General features: G+C 48.5%; 9 protein-coding genes across 9 annotated transcripts; 5 read left to right on the top strand and 4 right to left on the bottom strand.

The window, feature by feature from the left end:
• The first annotated feature begins 403 nt into the window (after positions 1–403).
• On the top strand, positions 404–2,385 carry BDQ94DRAFT_152567 (Atg14 domain-containing protein). Its single transcript, XM_026767992.1, has 2 exons — positions 404–1,260; positions 1,316–2,385. The coding sequence occupies exons 1-2, from the start codon at positions 625–627 to the stop codon at positions 2,252–2,254; spliced, it is 1,575 nt and encodes a 524-aa protein (XP_026621137.1). The 5' UTR covers positions 404–624; the 3' UTR covers positions 2,255–2,385.
• A 386-nt stretch (positions 2,386–2,771) lies between these two features.
• On the top strand, positions 2,772–4,705 carry BDQ94DRAFT_152560 (putative ZIP family zinc transporter). Its single transcript, XM_026767991.1, has 4 exons — positions 2,772–2,875; positions 2,924–3,069; positions 3,202–3,390; positions 3,452–4,705. The coding sequence occupies exons 2-4, from the start codon at positions 3,024–3,026 to the stop codon at positions 4,594–4,596; spliced, it is 1,380 nt and encodes a 459-aa protein (XP_026621136.1). The 5' UTR covers positions 2,772–2,875; positions 2,924–3,023; the 3' UTR covers positions 4,597–4,705.
• A 135-nt stretch (positions 4,706–4,840) lies between these two features.
• erg10B (acetyl-CoA C-acetyltransferase) lies at positions 4,841–6,847 on the bottom strand. The gene is made up of 5 exons (XM_026767990.1): positions 6,607–6,847; positions 6,477–6,526; positions 6,337–6,412; positions 5,776–6,265; positions 4,841–5,694 (listed from the first exon to the last, which is right to left on the bottom strand). The coding sequence occupies exons 1-5, from the start codon at positions 6,669–6,671 to the stop codon at positions 5,176–5,178; spliced, it is 1,200 nt and encodes a 399-aa protein (XP_026621135.1). The 5' UTR covers positions 6,672–6,847; the 3' UTR covers positions 4,841–5,175.
• A 106-nt stretch (positions 6,848–6,953) lies between these two features.
• Positions 6,954–10,433, top strand: BDQ94DRAFT_100962 (116 kDa U5 small nuclear ribonucleoprotein component). The gene is made up of 4 exons (XM_026763343.1): positions 6,954–7,129; positions 7,204–7,361; positions 7,425–9,653; positions 9,776–10,433. The coding sequence occupies exons 1-4, from the start codon at positions 7,110–7,112 to the stop codon at positions 10,336–10,338; spliced, it is 2,970 nt and encodes a 989-aa protein (XP_026621134.1). The 5' UTR covers positions 6,954–7,109; the 3' UTR covers positions 10,339–10,433.
• On the bottom strand, positions 10,433–11,249 carry BDQ94DRAFT_100967 (iron-sulfur cluster assembly protein CIA2). Its single transcript, XM_026763344.1, has 2 exons — positions 10,972–11,249; positions 10,433–10,901 (listed from the first exon to the last, which is right to left on the bottom strand). The coding sequence occupies exons 1-2, from the start codon at positions 11,195–11,197 to the stop codon at positions 10,528–10,530; spliced, it is 600 nt and encodes a 199-aa protein (XP_026621133.1). The 5' UTR covers positions 11,198–11,249; the 3' UTR covers positions 10,433–10,527.
• A 3,084-nt stretch (positions 11,250–14,333) lies between these two features.
• Positions 14,334–17,360, top strand: BDQ94DRAFT_162999 (Zn(II)2Cys6 transcription factor; the record flags this gene model as incomplete). The annotated part of the gene is made up of 8 exons (XM_026769650.1): positions 14,334–14,388; positions 14,474–14,518; positions 14,578–15,102; positions 15,163–15,504; positions 15,573–15,854; positions 15,902–16,455; positions 16,508–16,965; positions 17,042–17,360. 8 exons carry the CDS (start codon positions 14,334–14,336, stop codon positions 17,358–17,360), a joined length of 2,580 nt encoding a protein of 859 aa, XP_026621132.1.
• Positions 17,361–17,803: 443 nt separating this feature from the next.
• Positions 17,804–18,463, bottom strand: BDQ94DRAFT_152544 (CDC26 family anaphase-promoting complex subunit). Its single transcript, XM_026767989.1, has one exon. The coding sequence runs from the start codon at positions 18,420–18,422 to the stop codon at positions 18,195–18,197; it is 228 nt and encodes a 75-aa protein (XP_026621131.1). The 5' UTR covers positions 18,423–18,463; the 3' UTR covers positions 17,804–18,194.
• Positions 18,464–18,591: 128 nt separating this feature from the next.
• Positions 18,592–19,903, top strand: BDQ94DRAFT_152543 (uncharacterized protein). The gene is made up of 2 exons (XM_026767988.1): positions 18,592–18,728; positions 18,888–19,903. Exons 1-2 carry the CDS (start codon positions 18,605–18,607, stop codon positions 19,832–19,834), a joined length of 1,071 nt encoding a protein of 356 aa, XP_026621130.1. The 5' UTR covers positions 18,592–18,604; the 3' UTR covers positions 19,835–19,903.
• Positions 19,904–21,166, bottom strand: BDQ94DRAFT_152542 (ribosome-recycling factor). Its single transcript, XM_026767987.1, has 2 exons — positions 20,493–21,166; positions 19,904–20,391 (listed from the first exon to the last, which is right to left on the bottom strand). Exons 1-2 carry the CDS (start codon positions 20,964–20,966, stop codon positions 20,044–20,046), a joined length of 822 nt encoding a protein of 273 aa, XP_026621129.1. The 5' UTR covers positions 20,967–21,166; the 3' UTR covers positions 19,904–20,043.
• Between the last annotated feature and the right edge of the window lie 394 nt (positions 21,167–21,560).

The raw sequence follows: 21,560 nt of genomic DNA, 5'->3' as shown, positions 1-21,560 counted from the left end.
TCTCCAATAATCTCATCATTCAGCTGTTGGAAACGGCTGGTAGTTGCGGCTAAGCACTATTAGAAACCAAACGCATTATGGGTCTCGGGCGGGTATTCATTGTGTAAAAGCAAGCCAGCTGGTATGCTGAATCGAAATGTCTCAATTGGCTATAGCAATACAGTGGGTATGATTTGTTTATACTAACAACTACTGAACCCGAGCTGGTGAAGTCTCAGCTGCTAGTACTCGGCTGTAATTCAGTGATACAGATACGGGACTTAAGCACGAAGAAGCGGTGTGTGATGTTATACGACAACCGAGGTCGCTTATGTAAATTTATATGCCTCAGGCTAACAGTCCAGTATACATATACGTATGGTCAGGTGACGTGACGCAAACGGCGTCCCCTTCGTTGGCTTCAGATAACTCAGCTCCATTGATACTTATCGATCATATTTCGTCCTATGTCATCACTTTAGCCGGCTAAGACATGAGTGCCCCCCCTTTTAATGACTTGTTCATGCAACATACATGCTCGGAGCCAGACAGTCGAGTTGGTAATCCATCACCGGAAGCCCAAGGCCATGCGACTGTGAGCTACGGCGGTATCAATCAACCAAGAGTGAGACAAAGCTTGTTGAGATGAGCTGTCACACATGCTTTCGCGCTCCAGCTTCGCGAACACGGTTTTTCTGCCCTACCTGTGCCCGTAATCAGCTGTATCAGCTCCGGGTTGAAACCGCGAGAGTCTTGCTTGAGAAACAATCTATCGCGGAACGTATCCAAGCTGGAGTGATCCTTGAGACAACCCAAGCGGAATGGTCAGGTGAAATCAAAGAAACTTCCATTGCTTACCAGAATGGGCTCTCTACCAAGCGAAGCTTACAAATTATTGCTAAGGGAGAAGCTGAGTCGCGTGAAAGGATGAGGCTACTCGGTGATCAACTCGACAATCTGACTGCTGAAATCAAGGACAAAAGACTTGAAATTTCCCAGCGCAAACTCGCACTCGCGCGGCGGCACTCGGACTCTGAATCTGCACAGTATCAGCTCGGCGAGCGGGAGGCTGCAATTTTGGCCAACATCCAGAACAATACCAAGAGGACGGATCATCTGTGGCATTCACTTCATAGCAAGACTGCAGAGGCCCGAATATTCCTCTGCCGAGAAGCTGCCAATCTTTATGGTTTACAACGGAAAACAAGGAATAAGGAAGGGTTATCCCAAGAGGTCTACACGATGGGCGGTATAGATATCATCGATCTGAGGGACATGAACGGAAAGTTACAGCTCTGCGACTATTAATTAATATCAGTTAGTAATGCTCAGGACAGGTACCACGCCAGCTTATATTTCTACCTCCCTCTTCAATGTTGCTCACCTTCTCGTCCTTATTTCACATTATCTGTCTCTCAGACTGCCAGCGGAAATCACCTTGCCTCATAAAGACCATCCTATACCGACTATATGCGCGCCCTCTGCGTCCTATCTTTCACGAGATCCAAATTCCGTAGCATACTCGCTACGAAATCCACCATCTGTACCGTCTGGACCTAGAACCGCATCACCTCGTCCTTCCAGACCTCGGCCCCTCTCCATCGACAGAGCACTTCCTAAACTGGCTAGGGAAGACCCCGGAACATATGCACTTTTTCTTGAAGGGGTAACGTTACTGGCCTGGAATGTGTCGTGGTTATGTCGGACTCAAGGCATAAACATAACATCAGAGTCCTGGGAAGAAGTATGTAACGTTGGGAAGAATATGTGGCAGCTCCTTGTGGCACCACCTGCGCAGCCATCGACATTATCAAGAGCCTTTGCTGGACGCGACATACAGGCGAAGATGAGAGCATCGAAGGATTCCCCTAGAACTACCATTCAACGCACAATGTCATTCCCTATGCTAGGGCATTACTCGCATGGTACTGCACATTCCTTTCTGGGTGCTGTCGAGGGGGCTGAATTTATGCGCACTTGGAGGCTTCCAACTCCAACAAAGATCGTGGATAAGCTGAAATCAACTCTGTTGGGTGAGATGGCCAGTGCAGAATGGGAGCTGCTGGAAGGCGACTGGGACGACGCAAGTCAGGAACCGAGTGATTCAATGCTCCTTCAACATCCATCCACCACTTCTGCCTCACCGGAGCGACAGGGTAATAATAGCGGGGATAGTGTAAATGGTGCAGTTGCCGGCGCGGGCAATTTGAGTGGGCCTCGTGGACCCACTCGTATGAAGGGTACCAGTGGCTGGACGAAGCTGAGAAACAGGTAGTATCGGATTATACAAATTCTACGGGATAGATAGACTTCCATTAGCCAACAGCGCCTGCCAAGAAGTGCATTACCCTTAGACTTCTTTCGTATTTTATCAACAAATTCGGGTAAGAATCATCAGATACCAACAACCACGTGGCCGTACAGAGGAACCCCTTCGCGCGCATTTATACCTCTCCGAATTGGATTCGAATACTCCGTACGGAGTACTTCAAGGAGCGTCTTGCTCTTCACAGCATAATATTATTACCATATAGACATCACTAGCAACCGGTATTTAGAGAGATTTTTCCTAGTATATACTTGACCCTCGAAATCGCCGTCTAAAACATCTGTGGTGTGCTTAGCCTCTCCTACTTCGCTCCTGCGAGATCATCTAGGTTAATCAATCAATCGCTTAAGTGTTCAGCGGTGTTTCTAGCGGTGTGATTAGATAAGCGAGAACCACGGGATTGATTGATAAGATTATCTGGACAAACGAGCCGCGTGTCCGGATTACCGGCAAAGTCTCCCTACGAGTCCAATGTGCGTCCTCCCCTTTAGACATGGAAGGTGCGTCACGTCATTGAAACTGCTCGCTGCCAGAACTTCCGGCGTTATCCCGGTCGTAGAAGCAACTGTATGTGCTCCGCTGCAATGCTAATTATCAACTGCTGATGCGACTTAGGCTGCTTCCGAATCGTTTGAGAGCCTGTGCCGTCGCCCAGTGCTTGTTTTCAGGTCATGGATGCGGCGAGAGTACATCGTTATATGAGAATTAGCCCAGAATGGACGGAAACCAAAGGCCAGATCAGACCGACTTTAGTAGTTCTGGTAAGTCTCCTAAGGCACATACTGTGGGAGATACATATATCTCTCTATCTGTCTTGGCCGGTCCTACTCCCAGCCTGCTTCGCTCCGCACAGCACAATTTCGTTCTCTACTAACGTAAAGATATATCCGTAGGGGCTAAATATATATATCCTCTAATCTTCGATATTCCTGAATCTGTTTTGCGGGCAGAGCTTTCCCGACGGAGTTATACTCGAGCTTCTAACGATGACACCTCGACTTGCGGATCAAGGGAACGAGGCGCCTATAACACGCCGATACATGTCTTTGCACTGTTTCTTATTCTTGTCCTTAGCACGCTAGGTACAATTCACTTTCTGTTTGGCGTCTTGGGTGATTGGCTGCTAACTCATGGTTGTATTAGCGTGCTCATTCCCCGTTCTTGCTCGTCGGTTCCCGCGCCTCCCAATTCCACGCCGGTTCCTTTTCCTTTCTAGACACTTCGGAACAGGCGTACTTATTGCAACAGCTTTCGTACACCTCCTACCTACAGCATTTGTCTCATTGACCGACCCTTGTCTTCCTCGTTTCTGGAGCGAGACCTACCGTGCCATGGCCGGCTTCGTGGCTATGATCGCTGTATTTGTTGTAGTCCTCGTTGAGATGTTCTTTGCATTGAAAGGTGCAGGTCATGTCCATGGGAGCGAATACGACCAGTTAATCAGCGACGTCGGCGCAGATTTCGCAAGTGAGGATCAAGACGAAGACACTGATTACGGAACCGGATTGGCCGACAATGTCCACCTTGACAGCCTTGGGGAAGACATGACTCTACGCTCTCCCGCGTCACTTGGAAGATCCCCAGCTAATGGGCCTTCAAGGCCAACTAACAAGGACTCGGCTGTGCCAACCGAACTCAACGACAGGGAGTTTGGAGAGTCACATACCTTTGAAGATACTCGCATTAATGCCCAGAAGAATCGGGATGAGCAGCCGTGGCATTCTGATCGCCGTCGGTCTCATGGTAGCGTACATCAAGGGACCGATATCGAGTCATCCAGGCAGAATCCGCAACGCCAATTGCTTCAATGCTTGTTGCTCGAGGCCGGAATTCTCTTCCACAGTATTTTCATCGGAATGGCTCTCAGTGTTGCCACGGGTACATCATTCATCGTCCTTCTTGTGGCTATCTGCTTTCACCAGACCTTTGAAGGATTTGCTCTCGGATCACGGATAGCGTCTCTGATCCCTGATCTCTTTCCCCCGTCATCGTACAGACCGTGGCTCATGGCGCTTGCCTATGGAACTACTACCCCCATAGGGCAAGCTATGGGACTTGTTCTGCATAATCTTTATGATCCAGCAAGTACCACGGGCTTACTTACAGTGGGGATTACTAACGCCATCAGTAGCGGGCTATTATTATTTGCGGGGCTTGTTGAACTTCTAGCAGAGGATTTCCTTAGTGAATCAAGCTATGCGACGCTCAGGGGTCAACGGCGTGTCGAGGCTTGTGTAGCCGTTGCAGGAGGCGCTCTACTCATGGCATTTGTTGGAGCATTTGCCTGAACATCTCCCACAAATTCTCTGTTGATGAGGCGATGTAGCCAGTATATCCTAAAAACGCCATCAAGATTACGACTTAATCAAGAGCTAATAGCTAAGATATTTGGGTGCATCTAGGCGCTTTTGGCTAATGGATCTTTACGTAGTATTTAGCAGTAGCAGACCGTCGTATGTTAAGCGTGGGTGAGCAACCGTGATTATACATCCTAGTAGTAGAATGACCATGTATAGTACATGACAAATTGGCCATCAGACCTCAATATCTTACTAGTAGTATTGAGACAGAATGTTACAAGGTTATGATTATATCTTACACTGCTAGTGACGGAACTTCCGTACTAGTATGTTGATTGACGTACTTGCGCCAAGATAAACAGGATAAGACTGTATATCCGAGAAAGGAGTAAATTCACTCATGTATTTATTATATTGCATTTCATCAGAGTCGAAGACCCACTCCACTCACCCCGACCCAAGACATGGTGCCCGGCCTCAGAGCATCGGCAAGGGTATTAGATCAATTTGCTGTCCTCATATTTCGCGACAGCAGGATTTAATCCTCCAGGTGGAATGATTCCTAATTTAGACGAGGGATTCCACTACCATGGCACTAGCACCACCACCACCGTTGCAAATTCCGACACAGCCGAGCTTGCCCTTCTTTGCCTTGAGGACTCCGAGCAAAGTAGTCAAGATTCTAGCACCACTGGCACCAATAGGGTGACCAATAGCCACAGCACCACCATGAAGGTTGACCTTTTCTTCAGGTAGGTTGAGGAGCTTCATGTTCGCGAGAGCAACAACGCTAAAGGCCTCGTTGATCTCAAATGCATCGATGGAGTCCTGAGTGACACCCGCATGCTTAAGCGCCTTGGGAATCGCCAGCGCAGGAGCAGTCGTGAACTTGCTGGGTTGGTGTGCAGCATCTCCCCAACCGAGAATCTTTGCAACAGGCTTGAGGTTCAGCTCTTTAACCTTGGCCTCGGAAACCAAGATAACAGCGGCAGCCCCGTCGTTGAGAGGAGAGGAGTTGGGGGCCGTCACAGTTCCAGAGCCAGGAATGAAAGCGGGCTTGATGCTTCGAAGCTTATCAGGGTTGAGCTAGAAGATAAGAGCCAAAAGAGTCAGTTTGACATGAACGACCTGGACCGAATACCCTCACGTGGTGAAATGGGTTCTCACATTCTTGGGCTCATCATCTTGAGACACGGTGACACCTGGTTTACCCCTGAAGCCGGGTAGTTCAACAGGTGCAATCTCTTCGTCGAAAAGGCCGGCCTTCTGGGCAGCTTGGGCCTTTTCGTAGGTCCGAATAGCATAATCGTCCTGCTGTTCCCGAGTGAATTCATGATCCTGGGCACACTCCTCAGCCTGCAAACCCATAAGCTCCTGCTTTCCCGCATCTGTCAGGCCATCTTTCATGATCCCATCCACCAGGCTCTGGTGGCCATACTTTGCGCCATTGCGGAGGTTTGGAAGGTAATGTGGGGCATTGGACATGGACTCAGTACCGCCGGCCACAACGATGTCTGCATTACCAGTCATGATGGTCTGAGCGCCCAAAATGACCGCCTTCAAACCCGAGGCACAGACCTTGTTAACAGTGGTGCAAACGGTTGACTCGTCAAGTCCGGCGCCAAGAGCGCATTGTCTGGCGGGGTTCTGTCCGACACTTATTGATTGGGGTAATTAGCATGCATCATGGCAAAGGGTGTAATGGACACAGGAAGCGAAAGAACTCACTTTGCAGAAAGAACGTTGCCGAAGAAAACCTCTTGTACATCGGAAGGCTTGATGCCGTCGACTTTGTTAAGAGCAGCTACACATCGGAGCAGTCAGCGATCAGGGGCACATCATCCATCGCTTCAGCGCTCCAGGCATACCTTTGATCGCATGGGAACCCAGCTGCGGAGCAGTCTGGCTCGAGAGAGATCTGCAAAAAGAAATGTTAGGATCAGCTTCGTCATGGACCATTTATCTGAGAGCCTGTGGCGGCCTGGCTTGAAGTCTCACCCCAGGAAAGAGCCCACTGGAGTGCGGGCGGCGGAGACAATGTAGACCGGAGGTAGGGAAGACATGGCGCAAATGCGTGCTTCTGGGGGCAAGCAATTTCGGGAAGGGATGAGGAAAGTAGAAATATCAAAGGAAGACCGGCAGGCTATTCGAATAAATAACAAATGAGGGTGAATTGGTAGCTCAGGCCACGAGGGAACGAACGGGATGAACTGTTTGCTTCCGAGTCGGTCACTAGTAGGCCTGCCCGCCGCCAGCCCCTCCTGACAACAATAATAATTACCCTATTTTTTTCGCCTCGGGAGGCGGGGCGGCGGCCACGGACAAATGTACTGCTTTCGGGGTAACTTGCCGGAGCCGTGCAAACACGCCAAGCTCGGACCCGGAGCTACTAGAAACTTATCGCCAAACCGACGCGAGCCTCTCTCCAGCTGGTGGAACGAGGCCGAGAGAAAGGAAAAGTAAACCCGGAAGATTCGCCTCTAGTCCAACCACGTTGGAAAATGGACGATCTTTACGATGAGTATGTCTCAATTGGTCACCATGTCCCTCTTACCGCCCTGCACACAGCTGATTGTTCTCTTTGCTTTCCGGCAGGTTTGGCAACTATATTGGAGAGGTAGATGGGTCGGACGACGAGTCTCCGCATAATGAGGATGCCCATCCTCAGGCTTTCGCTTTTGAAGAGGCGTTCGGGGATGGCGATGTTGATGAAGCGCATGACGTTGATGAGCAACAGTTAATGGATGTCGATGGTAGAGTTACCTTCCCCATACTCACCTTGTTTGCAAGGTTCGCCTTACTGATTCCAGTCACAGAGGGTCCGTCGAACGCAGTCATCCTTCACGAAGATAAACAATACTATCCCAGTGCGCAACAGGTGTATGGCCAGGATGTCGAGACCCTGGTGCAGGAGGAGGATGCACAGCCTCTGTCCGAGCCCATCATCGCCCCGGTCCAACAGAAGAAGTTTGCGATCGAAGAAGCCGAATTGCCTCCCGTCTATTATTCACGGGAATTCATGACGGATTTGCTTAGCTACCCGGATCAAATAAGGAATATTGCTCTCGTCGGTCATTTGCACCATGGGAAAACGGCTTTCATGGACATGCTGGTCACTCAGACCCATGATCTCACCGGTCGCCTCGAGAATCGAACAGGCAAGCGGAAAGAGGAACAACTACGCTATACCGACATTCACTTTTTGGAAAGAGAAAGAGGTCTTTCCATCAAAGCGTCACCCATGAGCTTGGTGCTCCAGGGTACAAAGGGCAAATCCCACTTGTTTAACGTCATTGACACCCCAGGGCATGTGAATTTTGTGGACGAGGTGGCTACTGCATGCCGGTTGGTCGATGGCGTTGTCCTTGTAGTAGATGTGGTTGAAGGCGTCCAGGCCAACACCGAGCAAATAATCAAGCATGCTATCCTCGAAGACTTGCCGCTCACATTGGTTGTGAACAAGATGGACAGATTGATTCTCGAATTGAAGATACCTCCCAACGACGCTTATTTCAAACTGAAACATGTGATCGAAGAGGTCAACACTATCATCGAGAACGTACTGCCTGGGCAGGGCGCTGCAAGGCGGCTGAGCCCTGAGAAGGGAAATGTTGCCTTTGCTTGCGCCTCCATGGGCTGGTGCTTCACGTTGCATTCATTTGCTAAGATGTATGCTGAGACGCATCCACAAATTGAAGCAGCCGAATTCTGTTTGCGCCTATGGGGCGATATATTTTTCAATCCAAGGAGCCGAAAATTCACACGGAAAGGAGTGGAAGAAAGCTCTAAAAGAACATTTGTCCAATTTGTCCTGGAGCCTATCTACAAACTTTACTCGCACACATTAAGCGAGAGCCCGGAGGACTTGAAGGAAACGCTTTCTAGCGTTGGTATTAGTCTTAAGCCGTCGCAGCTCAAGACAGATGCAAAGACCTTACTCAACCTTGTCTGTGAACAGTTCTTCGGGTCTGCAACAGGCTTTGTGGATATGGTTCTCCAGCACGTGCCTTCGCCTGCAGAAGGTGCTCAAAAGAAACTTGATCGGTACTACACTGGGCCTCTCGATTCTAAGGTGGCAACAGCTATGGCTGCCTGTGATTCTGATGGTCCACTGGTCGTACATGTTACTAAACTTTTTAACAGCTCGGACGGTTCAAGATTTCACTCTTTTGGCAGGGTAATGAGCGGCACAGCTCGTCCTGGCCAACAGGTCCGTGTCCTTGGCGAAGGCTATACTCCCGAAGATGAAGAGGACATGGTGATTGCAACCATTTCCGACACATGGATTGCTGAGTCCTGCTATAACATCCCAACAAGCGGCGTACCTTCCGGCAACTTTGTTCTTCTAGGAGGCGTGGATAATTCTATTGTGAAGACGGCGACTATCGTGCCTCTCACCTTGGAAGACGACGAGGATGCATACATCTTCCGATCGATTCGACATATCACAGAGTCCGTCTTCAAAGTTGCTGTCGAGCCAGTTAATCCGTCTGAGTTGCCCAAGATGCTTGAGGGCCTCCGAAAAGTCAACAAAAGCTACCCGTTGATATCTACAAAGGTGGAGGAGTCTGGCGAGCATGTAGTTCTTGGAACGGGCGAGCTATATATGGACTGCGTGCTTCATGATCTACGAAGATTGTATTCTGAAATGGAGATCAAGGTTTCAGATCCTGTTACGCGCTTCTGCGAGACTGTTGTGGAGACCTCGGCTATCATGTGCTATTCGATCACGCCAAACAAGAAGAACAAAATAACGATGATTGCGGAGCCTCTGGATGAAGGGATCGCCGAGGATATCGAAAGCGGTGCTGTTAATATCAAAGACCCAATTCGCAAAGTGTCGCGCTTTTTCGAAGAGCGGTATGACTGGGACAAACTTGCAGCCAGAAGTATTTGGGCTTTCGGTCCAGATGAGATGGGCCCCAACATCTTACAGGATGATACGCTACCATCGCAGATCGACAAGAAATTACTCGGGAGTGTAAGAGATTCTATCACGCAAGGTTTCACTTGGGGGACACGAGAAGGTCCGCTTTGCGAAGAACGTAAGTACACCATGCTTTCTTTGAGTGTTTGAGGATTATAGCACCCAGATCCTACGCATAGGAATTACATTGCTATAAAGGCTGAAAAAAAAGCGGTTCATTGCGACTAACTGCAAAAATAGCCATTCGAAATGCGAAGTTTAGGCTCACCGACGTTTCTCTCGCCGACCAAGCCATTTACAGGGGTGGTGGTCAAATCATTCCCACAGCTCGACGAGCGATTTACTCATCTTTCCTCATGGCATCACCACGCCTAATGGAACCTATCTACTCTTGCACGATGACTGGACCGGCGGACGCTGTCGCATCAGTGTACACAGTCCTTTCAAGGAGAAGGGGCCATGTACTCTCCGATGGCCCCATAGCAGGAACTCCACTCTATTCCGTTCGTGGTTTGATCCCCGTGATAGATTCGTTCGGATTTGAAACAGATCTCCGAATCCATACACAGGGCCAAGCTGCCGTTAGTCTTGTCTTCGATAAGTGGAGCGTCGTCCCAGGGGATCCATTGGATCGCGATGTCAAGTTAAAGCCCTTAGAGATGGCACCCGCCATGGCCACAGCCCGCGACTTCGTGTTGAAAACGCGGAGACGTAAAGGTTTGGCTGAGGACGTCACTGTGAGCAAGTTCCTGGAACCAGAGCTCTGGAAAGGTCTGAAGGAAAGTGGCGTTTTGGACTCCTGAGCTATTTTGTCGATAGATGGAACGAAGCAGCAACAAGCGCCCGTAAGTGGTTCTTGTTTTTTTTTTCCATATTGTTGTATAACTATCGGACGTTGAATCAAGTCACCATCGAAACGTGTATTCTTGTGACATAGTAGAGACGCCGCCGATGAGGGTCATAAACGGCGTCCAAATAGCAGTACGATTGGTTCATTGGCATGTTTCGAGCATCTTTGCGATGACGCCCATTAGCGTACCATTTTCGAGTGCAGCAGCCACCCTTTCTTTGTCGGCCAATTGCTTATTGACTTCATCGGCTGTACTATGCGTCCCTTCCTTTATCCGGACATCCACGCGAAAACGCGGAGGTAATGATTGCTCCAATCGAACTCGCACACCAAGACCTATAACCGTAGCCAGACTGCAATGTGTTATCGTCGGGGTTATGAGAACGGATACTGTCCGAAGAAGCGAGCTCGGTACATCCGGCAGTGTTGGTTTTATAGAAATATCAGGCAGCGAAACGACTGCCAAAGCTCCGAGTGAAATGGGGTGTTCAGGGTCGGATATGGTCGACACAAGATCTAGAGATTGTCAGATTATAGGCTCCCAGGCGATTCGTTCCCCTTTCTTGGGAACCAACAATGAGCTTACCGTATATCTCCTGTTCATCAATCGGCTCTTCCATCAAATCAACATCTTCATCAGATTCTTCCGATTCACTAATACTGAAGTCGGTGGGATCCGCTGGAGAGGGGAGCGCTGACGCAAGAATTCCGCCTCTGTAAGTGCCCGCTTTGCGAGATGAAGGACGCAGACGGGTGGGAAGATCTGCAGCATTCAAAATAGTCGGATTCGAGTTTTGCATCGCGGACTCCATTATCCTTATGCTACATACAAGTGGTTATCGACAAAGCGCGCAAGAAGCACCGAGAGGGGAAAATGGAGGCAAGAAAGGGATGGTAAGCCCTAGCACAATGCGGCGGATTGAAGAAGTGGAACAACCTTTTTCCAGATGATTGCTTTGAGTGATATCGGCCTTAGAAAAAGGGAGAAAGAAAGCTTCTCAGCACTTATTGCCAATGGCAGACAATACTCAAAGAGTGTTCTATGTCTTTGATCTATACTAGTTGTTTTATGGGTCTAATAAAATAGAGAGAACGGAAAATCAGAGTGAGGAGGAAGAGGAGAATACATCGGTAGAAACAAATGCGTGCAGATACACAAGAAGTGCGTATGCACATCAACCTGGTGGGCAACGTACAACTTCGGGCGGGCGGACCAGCCCATCGAGTACCCAAGTATACATAGGCACTCCAATAATCCAAATGGCTCTTTCAAACACAGCAGCGCTACGCAGTAAGTATAAGTTTATCATGCTGTCAATACTTCCAACACCAACAACATCATAACCTATTTATGTATAGCCAGACACCAAAGGATAGTCGGGTTCTAGATCCTGTGAGTGTAAGAAATCTTAGTAAGTGAGCAGCAGCGATTACTAGTCGTTATACGTAGGACCAAGGAGTCCCGCCCTAGCAAGCTGTTGTGTTCCCTGGGCGGGCGAGGAGAGGAGGTGGGGGAAAGGGAATGTTTAGAGAATGACGCATCACTGCTAAATAATCACTTAACTAGCTGGTGAATATTTTTCTTATATTGCTTGATAATAATAACTAGTGTGCCCCGGGCAAATTACTCCTGCAAAGGTCCTCCATAGTTCATACGTAGCTTGTGTTATAGCAGGTACTAATTTGAACAGTACCGTAACCATGAGCCGTGCCCAAGGGAAACACTAAGCTTACCACTCTGACAAGCATGATCGGACAGCTCTCGGGGGATACCCTATCTATTGCTTCAGCCCCGGGGTCATTGGTCTTGATTGATGAAATAATGACACTCCTCGGGGGAAAAAAAGCCTAGACATCTTGACATTGGCGTCAGCTGAAGGAAAAGGGGAGGAGAGGGGGGCGGTCAGTGTCACATTACGATCAAGGCATCTTCTACACAGTACATACAGGTAATTAAAAACAATGTTCCATTGATGGAGGATGCTGCTAGTACTAGTCTAGTCTATTTATCTACTACTATCTATCTACTACTACAGAGTAGCTACATGGGTACTGGATACGGTGGACTAGATAGCGCGCACGAGGGCGTGGATCGTGTATTACCTAAGTACGCATGGGCGGGGGAAGTCTAATTACTACAATATACTGAAGCACTAAATAGATACCTAAGTCACACAATTGCGCGCAGAAAAAGAGGGAAAAAAGACCCCTAATAAGAATCAATAGTTGTATGGCGCAATCCGTAGTTCGGCGCACTATTTTCAAAGCCAAGAAGATCAAGATCATTTTAAACCCCGATTTTAACTTGGGATCGTCCTTCCCGTGGAGGGGATGAGGGGGGCCGCGGTCCCATTAAACCGACGGCCATGAGGCCTACATTAAGACACACTACTTCCTCTGGGCGCCATTGGAGACCGAGGGGGGTTTAGTTCGCAGAGGCCCCTCAAACTTCCGAGACGATCCTCAGAAAGTGGTGCATACCTAGGCCAAAGATCCTTCCACCACGCGCCCGCTTCTACTCCTCCTCAGGGTATTGAGCGTGTTTACCCACCCCTGTTGTTGGGTCTCCGCACAATCGTCTCTTTATTATTGACTGATCGCTCGGATCCCCGTGCACTACTACGAACCACACTGTCTGCTATTATCTACGGCTCAACTACCAGGAGAATGAGGCGGCAAAGAGTGATGACTTAGCTAAGGAGACCGCATCAGTTCCCGGCATCCTCCCCAATCCTATACGGAGATATTAATTCCATCCGGGAAATCATTGATTGTATTGGTGGGCTCTCGATTCCCCTGATGCTCTTATCTTCTTTGCGTCTGCTATTCCAAGCCTCTACTCCGTACTGCTCTTGCAATTGCCCATCATCCCAGGCCCGGCGTTCTGATCCTCTAGCCGTCTCCATACGAATCCCGGTTCATGCAAATGGTGACTTTCGCCTCGGAGTGTGATGCGCCAATCGACTTCATCTTCCTTCATACTGCAAAGTCAATGGCGAGGTATCCATACTGACGTTTCTGGTCTACGATGCAGACTGGATGAAAGTCGTTCAACCCAACATATCAGGTATCAACAACTCCTCCGCTTGCTCAACGTTCCTCTTTATCATATTTCGTGGATCTCTTCTCGTATCTCAATGTTGGCCGCTCTTGGATTTCCGGCATGTGCAGGAAGCACTTTCTTATTCCTTACCCTCTTTGAGTTTGCCCTTAATGATAGCCTTTTCTCCGTCGCTAGCCCGGATTGTCACTGTTACCCTACCTTCATTTGTCCTCACTTCTTGTCGTCGTCCACAACTGACATTTTGTAATATATAATCGCAGCTTCTTCATATCTTTCCCTTTTCTGACCTTCTAAGTCTCATTTGTCGCCGCTTAATGGATTCGCAGCAAACTCGACCTAATTAAAGCTTACGTTTTGTGAAACTGTCAGTCGCGCCAATACCCCAGGACACAAATTTCCGCTACTCCCATAGCTGCGCTGTCTTTATTACACCCATCTATGACTCGGAGACTGATCAGATTGATCCTAGGAGACCATAGTACAGAGACTACAAGTCACACCTTATTATCTCCGGCTGACGCTGTCTTGTTCCCGCGGTTGACGATAGATATTCCTACCTTACTACATCGTTTTTCTCGGTCGCAATCCATTATACCTCCTCCCCCTATCCTTTCCCTGCTTAGGACAAGAGTGACCGTTGTTGCACAAGTGTGGGATTGAAGCTACAATAGTGCGAAGACCATCCCAGCGCCCATCAAGTCGACAGTGAAAGGTTCAGAATACATTCCACATTGGTTCCATCCGCATAAGGCAGGTCCTGCGGATACTCTCCTTTGCCTTAGTTTTTTTTATATTTTTCTTCCGAATACCCGAAAGTTGTTGCATGCTGGTCCGGTCCACATTTCCTGGGCTGCCTCATAGCTTGTGTCGCTGTCCGTGCTAAGATGCAAGGCTTCACATTCACACCCCCGACGGGCCCACCAAGGGAAGGCCAGAAAAGTAAGACCCCCTCCCCCCGGTAGTTACCATTTGGATAAATTGCCCGTTTATGGCTTTCATTGTATGTTGACGGCTCTTGATACAGACTATGTATTCGTCGATGAACATAACAGGCATAAGAGGCTCAAAGGTATGTTTGGCCGAATGTGGACTTGACTTCGTTGCGTCTGATTAAAAGCCTATCTTCAGTAATGCGAGCTTGCAATGGTTGCAGGAAACGGAAGATCAAGTGTGATGCTGCTACGACAAACACATGGCCTTGTTCGGCATGCACACGCTTGAAGTTAGTATGCGTTCCTCCAACAATCGGGCATGATGGCGAATATGCTGCAGCGGAAAACGTTGAAACCAATCCTGTCGACTCGTTAGGCGCGTCTAACGCAGCAGAACCCTCACTATCGTCATATCCCGGCTCCCAAGCTTATCGAGATTCCGGACCACCTTCAATGGGTGGCATGCACCCATATAATGACAACATTGGGATCTATCCGCAATTTGCGCATTCTACTCCAGGTCAGCCAAATGTCTACGACATGAGATCGTCCCAAGTGGCCATGCCACATCACCAATATACTCAGTCACAGATGTTCTCCAACGACCAAACCCAACCTTTGGGAACCGCAGAAAGTGACATATACACTGAGCATGATCAATCTACTGCAGAGAACCTCAGCGAGGTCTTAGGGGAGCTCAAGATAGACGAGACTGGTATTGGTGAGATATACTAGCCTTCGTAACGTGTCTTACAGACGGAATGTATTAACCTAGTCTCAGCGCCGTACATCAGGCAGCAACGAAGGGAGAGGGCTGAGCCAGAAATCCCGACCCAGGATGAAGTAGACGAGAAGTTACCACCCCTTAGTACCGGAGCTGGCGCCACTATACGCATCCCGCCCGAATTGATGCCATCTGATGACGAGGTCATGAACTACTTCAAGATATATTTTGATGATATACATCCATACGTCCCTGTCATCCATCGATCTCATCTGTACTATCAATGGCAACACGAACGAAGTTCAATATCTCCGCTTCTGCTAGAGGCACTATTTGCGTGCGCAGGGAGGCTATCGGACGACCCGGCTCAAGGAGCACAGTGGCTCGCATTAGCAAACAGTGAGGCGACAAAGATACCCACGCACCTGTGTACCACGTCGTATGCTGACTGCAAACCGTCTTGTTAGGGCACGAATCTAGTTTTATGGACGAACCTCGCCTCAGTACGATACAAGCTCTGCTTCTGTTATTGAAGGCTCGAGAGTCACGGCCAAAGAAGGGTTATTATTACCGTTCTTGGCAAACTGTTAAAACAATCATCTCCATGGCGAAAGATCTGGATATCCATGAACACAACAATCTCCACACGGAAGGCAGGTCTTGCGACTTGAATCCTGTAGAATGCTTGGTGCAGACAAGGGTCTGGCAGGCCCTCTTGGTCGTCGAAGTCATGATAGGGGCGCCGCAGGGTACGTCTTCTGATCTTCATAGGTATATACTGGCTGACGATTCTCAGGGCGCTCCGATTACGGTGTGGACCATGAGACAGTAAATATGAGTCCGACCTTGGATATCAGAGGCCTTGATCAGTTCGAATTGGATCGGTCAAGGCAGTATGCATACTTCGTCCGGAATGCACGCCATATTCGCATCATTGCCGATATATACCATAAGATAAAGAAACAGAAGGATTGGGGGGCTAACCCTAAATTCGTTGAAAAAAATCCTCTCTTTACCGACTGGCTTCAGAGTTTACCACCGGATCTTCAAGTCAACTATCCTCCTGATGGCTCACCACCGTGGATTCCATCACATTTCGTCGGGAATATGCATTCCCACTGTCATCTTGGTATTATCCTGTTACACCGTCCACAATTGATAGCTTCCAAGTCTTTTGCGGCAGGGGGCGGTTGGAAGATGCATATGGCGTTATGCTACTCTTCGGCGAAATACCTTTGTAGGCTTCAAGAAGCCATTTTGAACCGCTTTGGGCTCTCTGGCCTGCTTTTCATGCAAAGAGGCATAAATTTCACAATCTACACCATTTTGACATGCACAATGCTGCACCTTGTGAGAATTCCGAGCCTTTTATACTATTGACGGTCAGCTAATGCTACAACAGGTGGCCATAACGTCTCCAGACCCAAACTTTCACACGGACGCGCGGGAATATTTCACACGGCACATGCGAATACTTGAGCGATGTTCTTCCGCTTGGCCTATGCCAGAATTACAAGCGCAAATTGATTCTTTGCGCTTCGCCTTTTCAGCTGATGTGAACCGACCTTTCGAATTGAAGCCAACTTTCCCGTACGGGAGTCCCTCCGAGTCATATCACCCAAGCCCGCCACTAGATTCACATTACGCTTCTCAAATCAATCAAGTACCTGGCGTTCAAAGTAGAGTGGGTTATGCAGCTTATCCTGTAACCCCTCCAATATCAGCTGGTACTGAAGATTCAAAGTCCGATTCCTCTCAGCTCCAACCGTTGGGATTAATTCCCTCTCAATCGATCTCTACCCACGGACTGAACGCGCCTTTAGTTGATGAAAATAGCTGGGATCCTACTCGCATAATCAAGTAAGAGCCCTTTTTTTTCCAAGAAAAGAGTAATTTACACCGAGAAATGGTCATTGACTTGTTCGAAACTGTCTAGTCAATGGGATATGGCATTTTCTATCGGTACACCCACTGTGACAACAAATTCCCCACCAATGGCCTTGAGCAATCCAGCCCAGACCGTTCAACCTTCTTTACCTGACCACTTCCCCGTACAATATGAGCAGCAATCAAAGGTTACCCCGGTCGCACCAGCTCCCATGCCACACACTCAATTCACCGGGCAACAAGTTTTGTTCACGGCACGAGACTGGCAACAAAGTGTTGCTAGTGTGTACGATCCAAACGGTCTCAAACGGCGGTGGAATTATTCAGTCGACCTAGGAACCGAAAGCACTTCAAAGCGCCAGCGGTAACGCGTTCTATTCAGCACAGCTGGAAGACTGGGGGCTCATTCAAAACGCAGGGGCACTCCTAGAGTTATTGATGGCTACGAATTATAGCGCCTGCCAGAGAGATTCGCTCTTTTCACCTCGGCGTGTCCTTTTTGGTAGCTGGTTCTTATAAGTATGCTGGTCATGTTACTATGCTCCCAAAGCAGACATGCTTTTCATGTACAAAATGATGGCTTATCCAAATGAGTACCACGCAACGCCCAAAGTTTCACCTACTGCTTCTCTCTCTCTCTGTTCTTGTAACGTAAGGATCTCATTAAACTCAACGCTGCAATCGCATACGGTCTCTATCACTTCGCATTGAAACAGAACGTCCGCCCACTGAACTTGTTTTCAATCACCCTGAAATTATTGTTGGGCTACTTCAGTCGACTGAGATGATCTCCATCGGCTTGCAATGACTGCTATGCAATTGCACTATGTGGCCGCACTATGTGGCGACCTCAATAACATAATATTATAATTACAATAATTAATGAGACGGGCAGGAACAAAGACCCAGTACATTGAAAATGGTAAGATTCGCAGTATAGGTTACAAACCAAGCACACCGTCGGGAATAGAGTTGGAAATGTTATGCACAGGCTGTCGTTGTAATATTATCGCTGTAGAACATGCACTTGTAGCAGGAATTGACCTGCGAAAAACCACACCTTGATGTGTGTGGGACTTTTAGATTATTCGCTGCCAATCGGGGCTCTCTTGCTCTTGGGAAGTGGTGATGATGCCCGAGGCAATACTCGGCATAAATCGGTAGCCAGGAAAAGCCAACGTGTTGGGCAAACCCTTCAAAAGTTAATTGCGTCGATTAATACCGATGCGCTCTTCCCGCGAGCGGACGATTCTCGCCTTTTCCCCCGGCAATGGCTTGAGCTCATCGCTGGGGTCAATATTGACATTGGAGCTAGTGCTGGCATGGCCTTCGGTACGAGTCTCTTTGGAGAGCTGTCGGAGCCGTGATTGTTCAAAAGTCGCAAGGTCTTCCGAGGTTATAGCTATAGCGGTGGGTTTGCGGCGTAACATATTTGATCGTGAGACCGGAGCTATGAGGATAAGTAATGAATAGTAAATAGGAGGCTTGCCGCTCCCACGGAAATTGTCTGGATTATGCTTCTGTTCGCGCAGCACGTGACTTTGTAGCATTCGGAGGTAACGAACATTTTTAGTCTCCCTCTTATCCAATCCTTAGATGTTCATCAACAAGGATGCTCCAACAACGGGTCGTGCTTCTACGCCCTCGGCGTGCCAGGGCAATAGAGGGGACTCTTTTATCCATTCGTCAGTTTTCGGCTACTTACTTACAAGCAAAAGATTACAACAACCACTCCAGTAAGTATGCTACGTTCCAGTCTCCGTCCGCCCAGTTCACAGTGCATGTCTCATCTTACTTTCCCTCCCTCAACTGGTTTTTCTCTCAAGGAGTTGTTGTTCTCATCCAGCCATACTACGATTTCTCAGCCCCTACTCACTTGTTTCTAACTGATGAAGATGCGAATGCAACCGAGGATTCCGCAGCCTCTTCCGCCGCCGGACGTCCTAGTGCGCAAACCAGAAGAAACAACATTCCGCCGGCGAACCTGAACATTCGGAACGTCAACCATGAACGACCTCGTCCCCGACGGATAATTGATGCGAGATCTCTCGCCGCCTCTCAAGCCACTGGTCAACCAGCAAATATCCTTAAGAATTCCAGGGCTCGCAACCCTCGAGGCAACCGATCCACCGCTTTCCGAGGCCCTAGAGCTGGTCCAAGGAAGAAGGTTCAATCTAAAGATGGGCGGGAAGGCCGTCCTCGACGCAACGAGGGGTCCGATCAGGAAGATTCGGCATTGGAAGCTGCATTCCATGAAGCCTCAATCAACGCTGTGTACCGAGAGCTCGCAGAACAAGCGCAGCCCAAGCCTGTCCAGTACAATCCCGAGTCAATTTCTTTAGCTTCACTGAAAGAAACATGGCCATCTCTACCCACCGACATACACGCTCATACTGCCGGAGTCGTTGAAAAGTTGTCTCTATTCGGTGATCGCTATGCCAATGATTATGTACCTCCGAATGAGCTGGGCAAGAGACTCTATCAGGGCAAATTTGTCCGCTTTTCGAGTGAAGAGGAAAAGGCTGAGGCCATTATGGAAGCGAACAAGCTATCGCAAGAACGCGCAGATAAGTTGTCGCAGCGAAAAGGCGATCTTGTGGAACCACGTCATGTCAACTTCAGTCCACTCAGTACCAAGGACCAAGGCTCACTTATTGGACTGCTTGTTCAGGGCAACTATCCTAAGTCGAAAGCCAAACAGGCGGACAACGTCTCAGTCGTTGACAGTGTCTCTGAAAACCTCAGAAACAATGCAACGTATCACACGGTCGGCAAGTCCTCTGCGTTCATTGCGAAGTTGGACTCGCTTTTAGCCGCCAGTCGCATTACGAAACGCTCTTGAGAATCTTGCTCCCTGATACCATCAGTATCTTTACTATGTACCTGTATTTTTGCAGCTTTCCATCATCCCTTGTTATCTGTCTCGTTCACATTTATGCATTATAAGTGACTGTAGAATACAATGAATCTCTAAATATCAGATACAGAACTCGTACTCATATCACGCTTTGAGTTCATTCAAAGCTGGACTTTCAGCAGCGTGATTCCTCATTACGCCCGCTCCATAGCCTTCCTTGTAGTCTCAAACAGTTCCTTCACCTCCTTCTGCCCTTTCTCTGCAAGCTTTTCCATCTGTTCCTGGGCCTTCCGAACGTCATCTGGCCTGGCAATCTTCTTTTTCTGCAGATCCTGAAGACGTTTATGCACAGCGCTGCGTGAATCACGGACGGCACCGGCAGCTTTCTCCATTGCCGCCTTTGCCATAGCGATCGTTTGATCCCGGGACTCTTTAGTCGGTGGGGGGATCGTGACATTGAGCTGAAGGGAGTTGTGAGGGTCGGCTTGCGGGGTTAACGACAAGTTGGAGGAGACTATTGACGAGCGAATGGGCTTCACATGCTATATCGATAACAGTCTGCGTTAGAGCAAAAATGGAAGATTGAGAGGATCTGTAGGCTTCGTGATAGCAAAGACATTCTTTTAAGGCGCCAGTAACTCACATCTTCGTCAGAGGCCAAGATAGTCACCATTCGTCCACCCTTAGGAACAACTTGAGCAAGGTCGCCCAGCTTGATCGATTGCTTGCTGCTCTTGCTCAGCTGCACACGAAGACTCTCAATTGATACGGTATTGAACCTCCCCCCGACACGCATCTTAGAGAGTTCGTCTCTGAGTCGAGACAGGGCAGCCGCTATGCCGTCATGCAGCTGTGAAAAATCATGCGGGTCTTCGGAGCCTGCGCCTGCTTTTGGCAACGGCTTCCCAGAATCTGCAGCAGATGTAGTTTTCGTCTTGTCCTTCTTCTTACACCAAAAGGGCGAACTGGAAAAGCTCCTTTTATTAGACGGAGGTGCTACCTTATGCTGAGTCCAAGGCGGAAGTTGATGCTCAGGAAGCAAGTTATAACGCAACCCAGTAAACGTTGAGCAGCGACGCATATAGCTGATGCCGGTAAGTGCTGCACGGCGTTGCATTTTCACTCTTCTTCTGCTCCAAGTGCCCGTCTTTTTTGGGTATGGGTCTTATATGCTTATCAGTAACGACAAATCATGCGGGTACAGTTGCTTGTAGCAAATTGCGCGAATGATTAGACAAGGGTGATAGGATTTGGGAGACTCAATGCCGAGGCAAACTGATTACGCCGCCTCCAAGCGGGCCACCCTCTAGTTAGCACATTTCATGGGCTTTTTCTTTTGTTCTTTTTATTTCTATTTTTATTTTTATTCTTATTTATTTACTTGTTTTTCTTTTTTCAGGACACAAGCAGCTCGCCACGGCAGCTACGACTTACAAATGGTTATGGAAGGCAGTCCAAAGGGCAAGTCAAACAAGTCTCCATTCTCAAAAGTCTAACAGTAGTGATGGAAATACAGAGAGCCTTTTTAGGGGCGATATACTCTGGTTTAGCATACGGCTCATGCAATCAGATACAAGGGCGTTATGATAATAACGGAGTTCATATATAAAATTTTCGTAAATTACTTTTGCAATTTTGTACCCGGTCATGAATAAACACGCCTCATCTAAAAGGAAATTCCGTAGACGACGTTAAGGTCTCCAATCAAAGG

Source organism: Aspergillus welwitschiae (assembly GCF_003344945.1).
Source record: "Aspergillus welwitschiae strain CBS 139.54b unplaced genomic scaffold BDQ94scaffold_48, whole genome shotgun sequence".
Classification (NCBI taxonomy): Eukaryota; Fungi; Ascomycota; class Eurotiomycetes; order Eurotiales; family Aspergillaceae; genus Aspergillus; species Aspergillus welwitschiae.
This window is presented reverse-complemented; position numbering and strand designations above follow the sequence as displayed.

Bases quoted from the DNA above. Each gene is read 5' to 3' on its own strand.
- BDQ94DRAFT_152567 (XM_026767992.1), top strand. From the start codon at position 625: ATGAGCTGTCACACATGCTTTCGCGCTCCAGCTTCGCGAACACGGTTT. The intron at 1,261-1,315 runs GGAAAGTTACAG...ATGCTCAGGACA, and splicing joins TCGATCTGAGGGACATGAAC to GGTACCACGCCAGCTTATAT.
- BDQ94DRAFT_152560 (XM_026767991.1), top strand. From the start codon at position 3,024: ATGGACGGAAACCAAAGGCCAGATCAGACCGACTTTAGTAGTTCTG. The intron at 3,070-3,201 runs GTAAGTCTCCTA...ATATATCCGTAG, and splicing joins GACCGACTTTAGTAGTTCTG to GGGCTAAATATATATATCCT. The intron at 3,391-3,451 runs GTACAATTCACT...TGGTTGTATTAG, and splicing joins TCTTGTCCTTAGCACGCTAG to CGTGCTCATTCCCCGTTCTT.
- erg10B (XM_026767990.1), bottom strand. From the start codon at position 6,671: ATGTCTTCCCTACCTCCGGTCTACATTGTCTCCGCCGCCCGCACTCCA. The intron at 6,527-6,606 runs GTGAGACTTCAA...TTCTTTTTGCAG, and splicing joins CCAGTGGGCTCTTTCCTGGG to ATCTCTCTCGAGCCAGACTG. The intron at 6,266-6,336 runs GTGAGTTCTTTC...CCAATCAATAAG, and splicing joins GGCAACGTTCTTTCTGCAAA to TGTCGGACAGAACCCCGCCA.
- BDQ94DRAFT_100962 (XM_026763343.1), top strand. From the start codon at position 7,110: ATGGACGATCTTTACGATGA. The intron at 7,130-7,203 runs GTATGTCTCAAT...GCTTTCCGGCAG, and splicing joins ATGGACGATCTTTACGATGA to GTTTGGCAACTATATTGGAG. The intron at 9,654-9,775 runs GTAAGTACACCA...CTGCAAAAATAG, and splicing joins AGGTCCGCTTTGCGAAGAAC to CCATTCGAAATGCGAAGTTT.
- BDQ94DRAFT_100967 (XM_026763344.1), bottom strand. From the start codon at position 11,197: ATGGAGTCCGCGATGCAAAACTCGAATCCGACTATTTTGAATGCTGCA. The intron at 10,902-10,971 runs GTAAGCTCATTG...GACAATCTCTAG, and splicing joins TGATGAACAGGAGATATACG to ATCTTGTGTCGACCATATCC.
- BDQ94DRAFT_152544 (XM_026767989.1), bottom strand. From the start codon at position 18,422: ATGTTACGCCGCAAACCCACCGCTATAGCTATAACCTCGGAAGACCTT.
- BDQ94DRAFT_152543 (XM_026767988.1), top strand. From the start codon at position 18,605: ATGCTCCAACAACGGGTCGTGCTTCTACGCCCTCGGCGTGCCAGGGCA. The intron at 18,729-18,887 runs GTAAGTATGCTA...TAACTGATGAAG, and splicing joins AGATTACAACAACCACTCCA to ATGCGAATGCAACCGAGGAT.
- BDQ94DRAFT_152542 (XM_026767987.1), bottom strand. From the start codon at position 20,966: ATGCAACGCCGTGCAGCACTTACCGGCATCAGCTATATGCGTCGCTGC. The intron at 20,392-20,492 runs GTGAGTTACTGG...TTATCGATATAG, and splicing joins TCTTGGCCTCTGACGAAGAT to CATGTGAAGCCCATTCGCTC.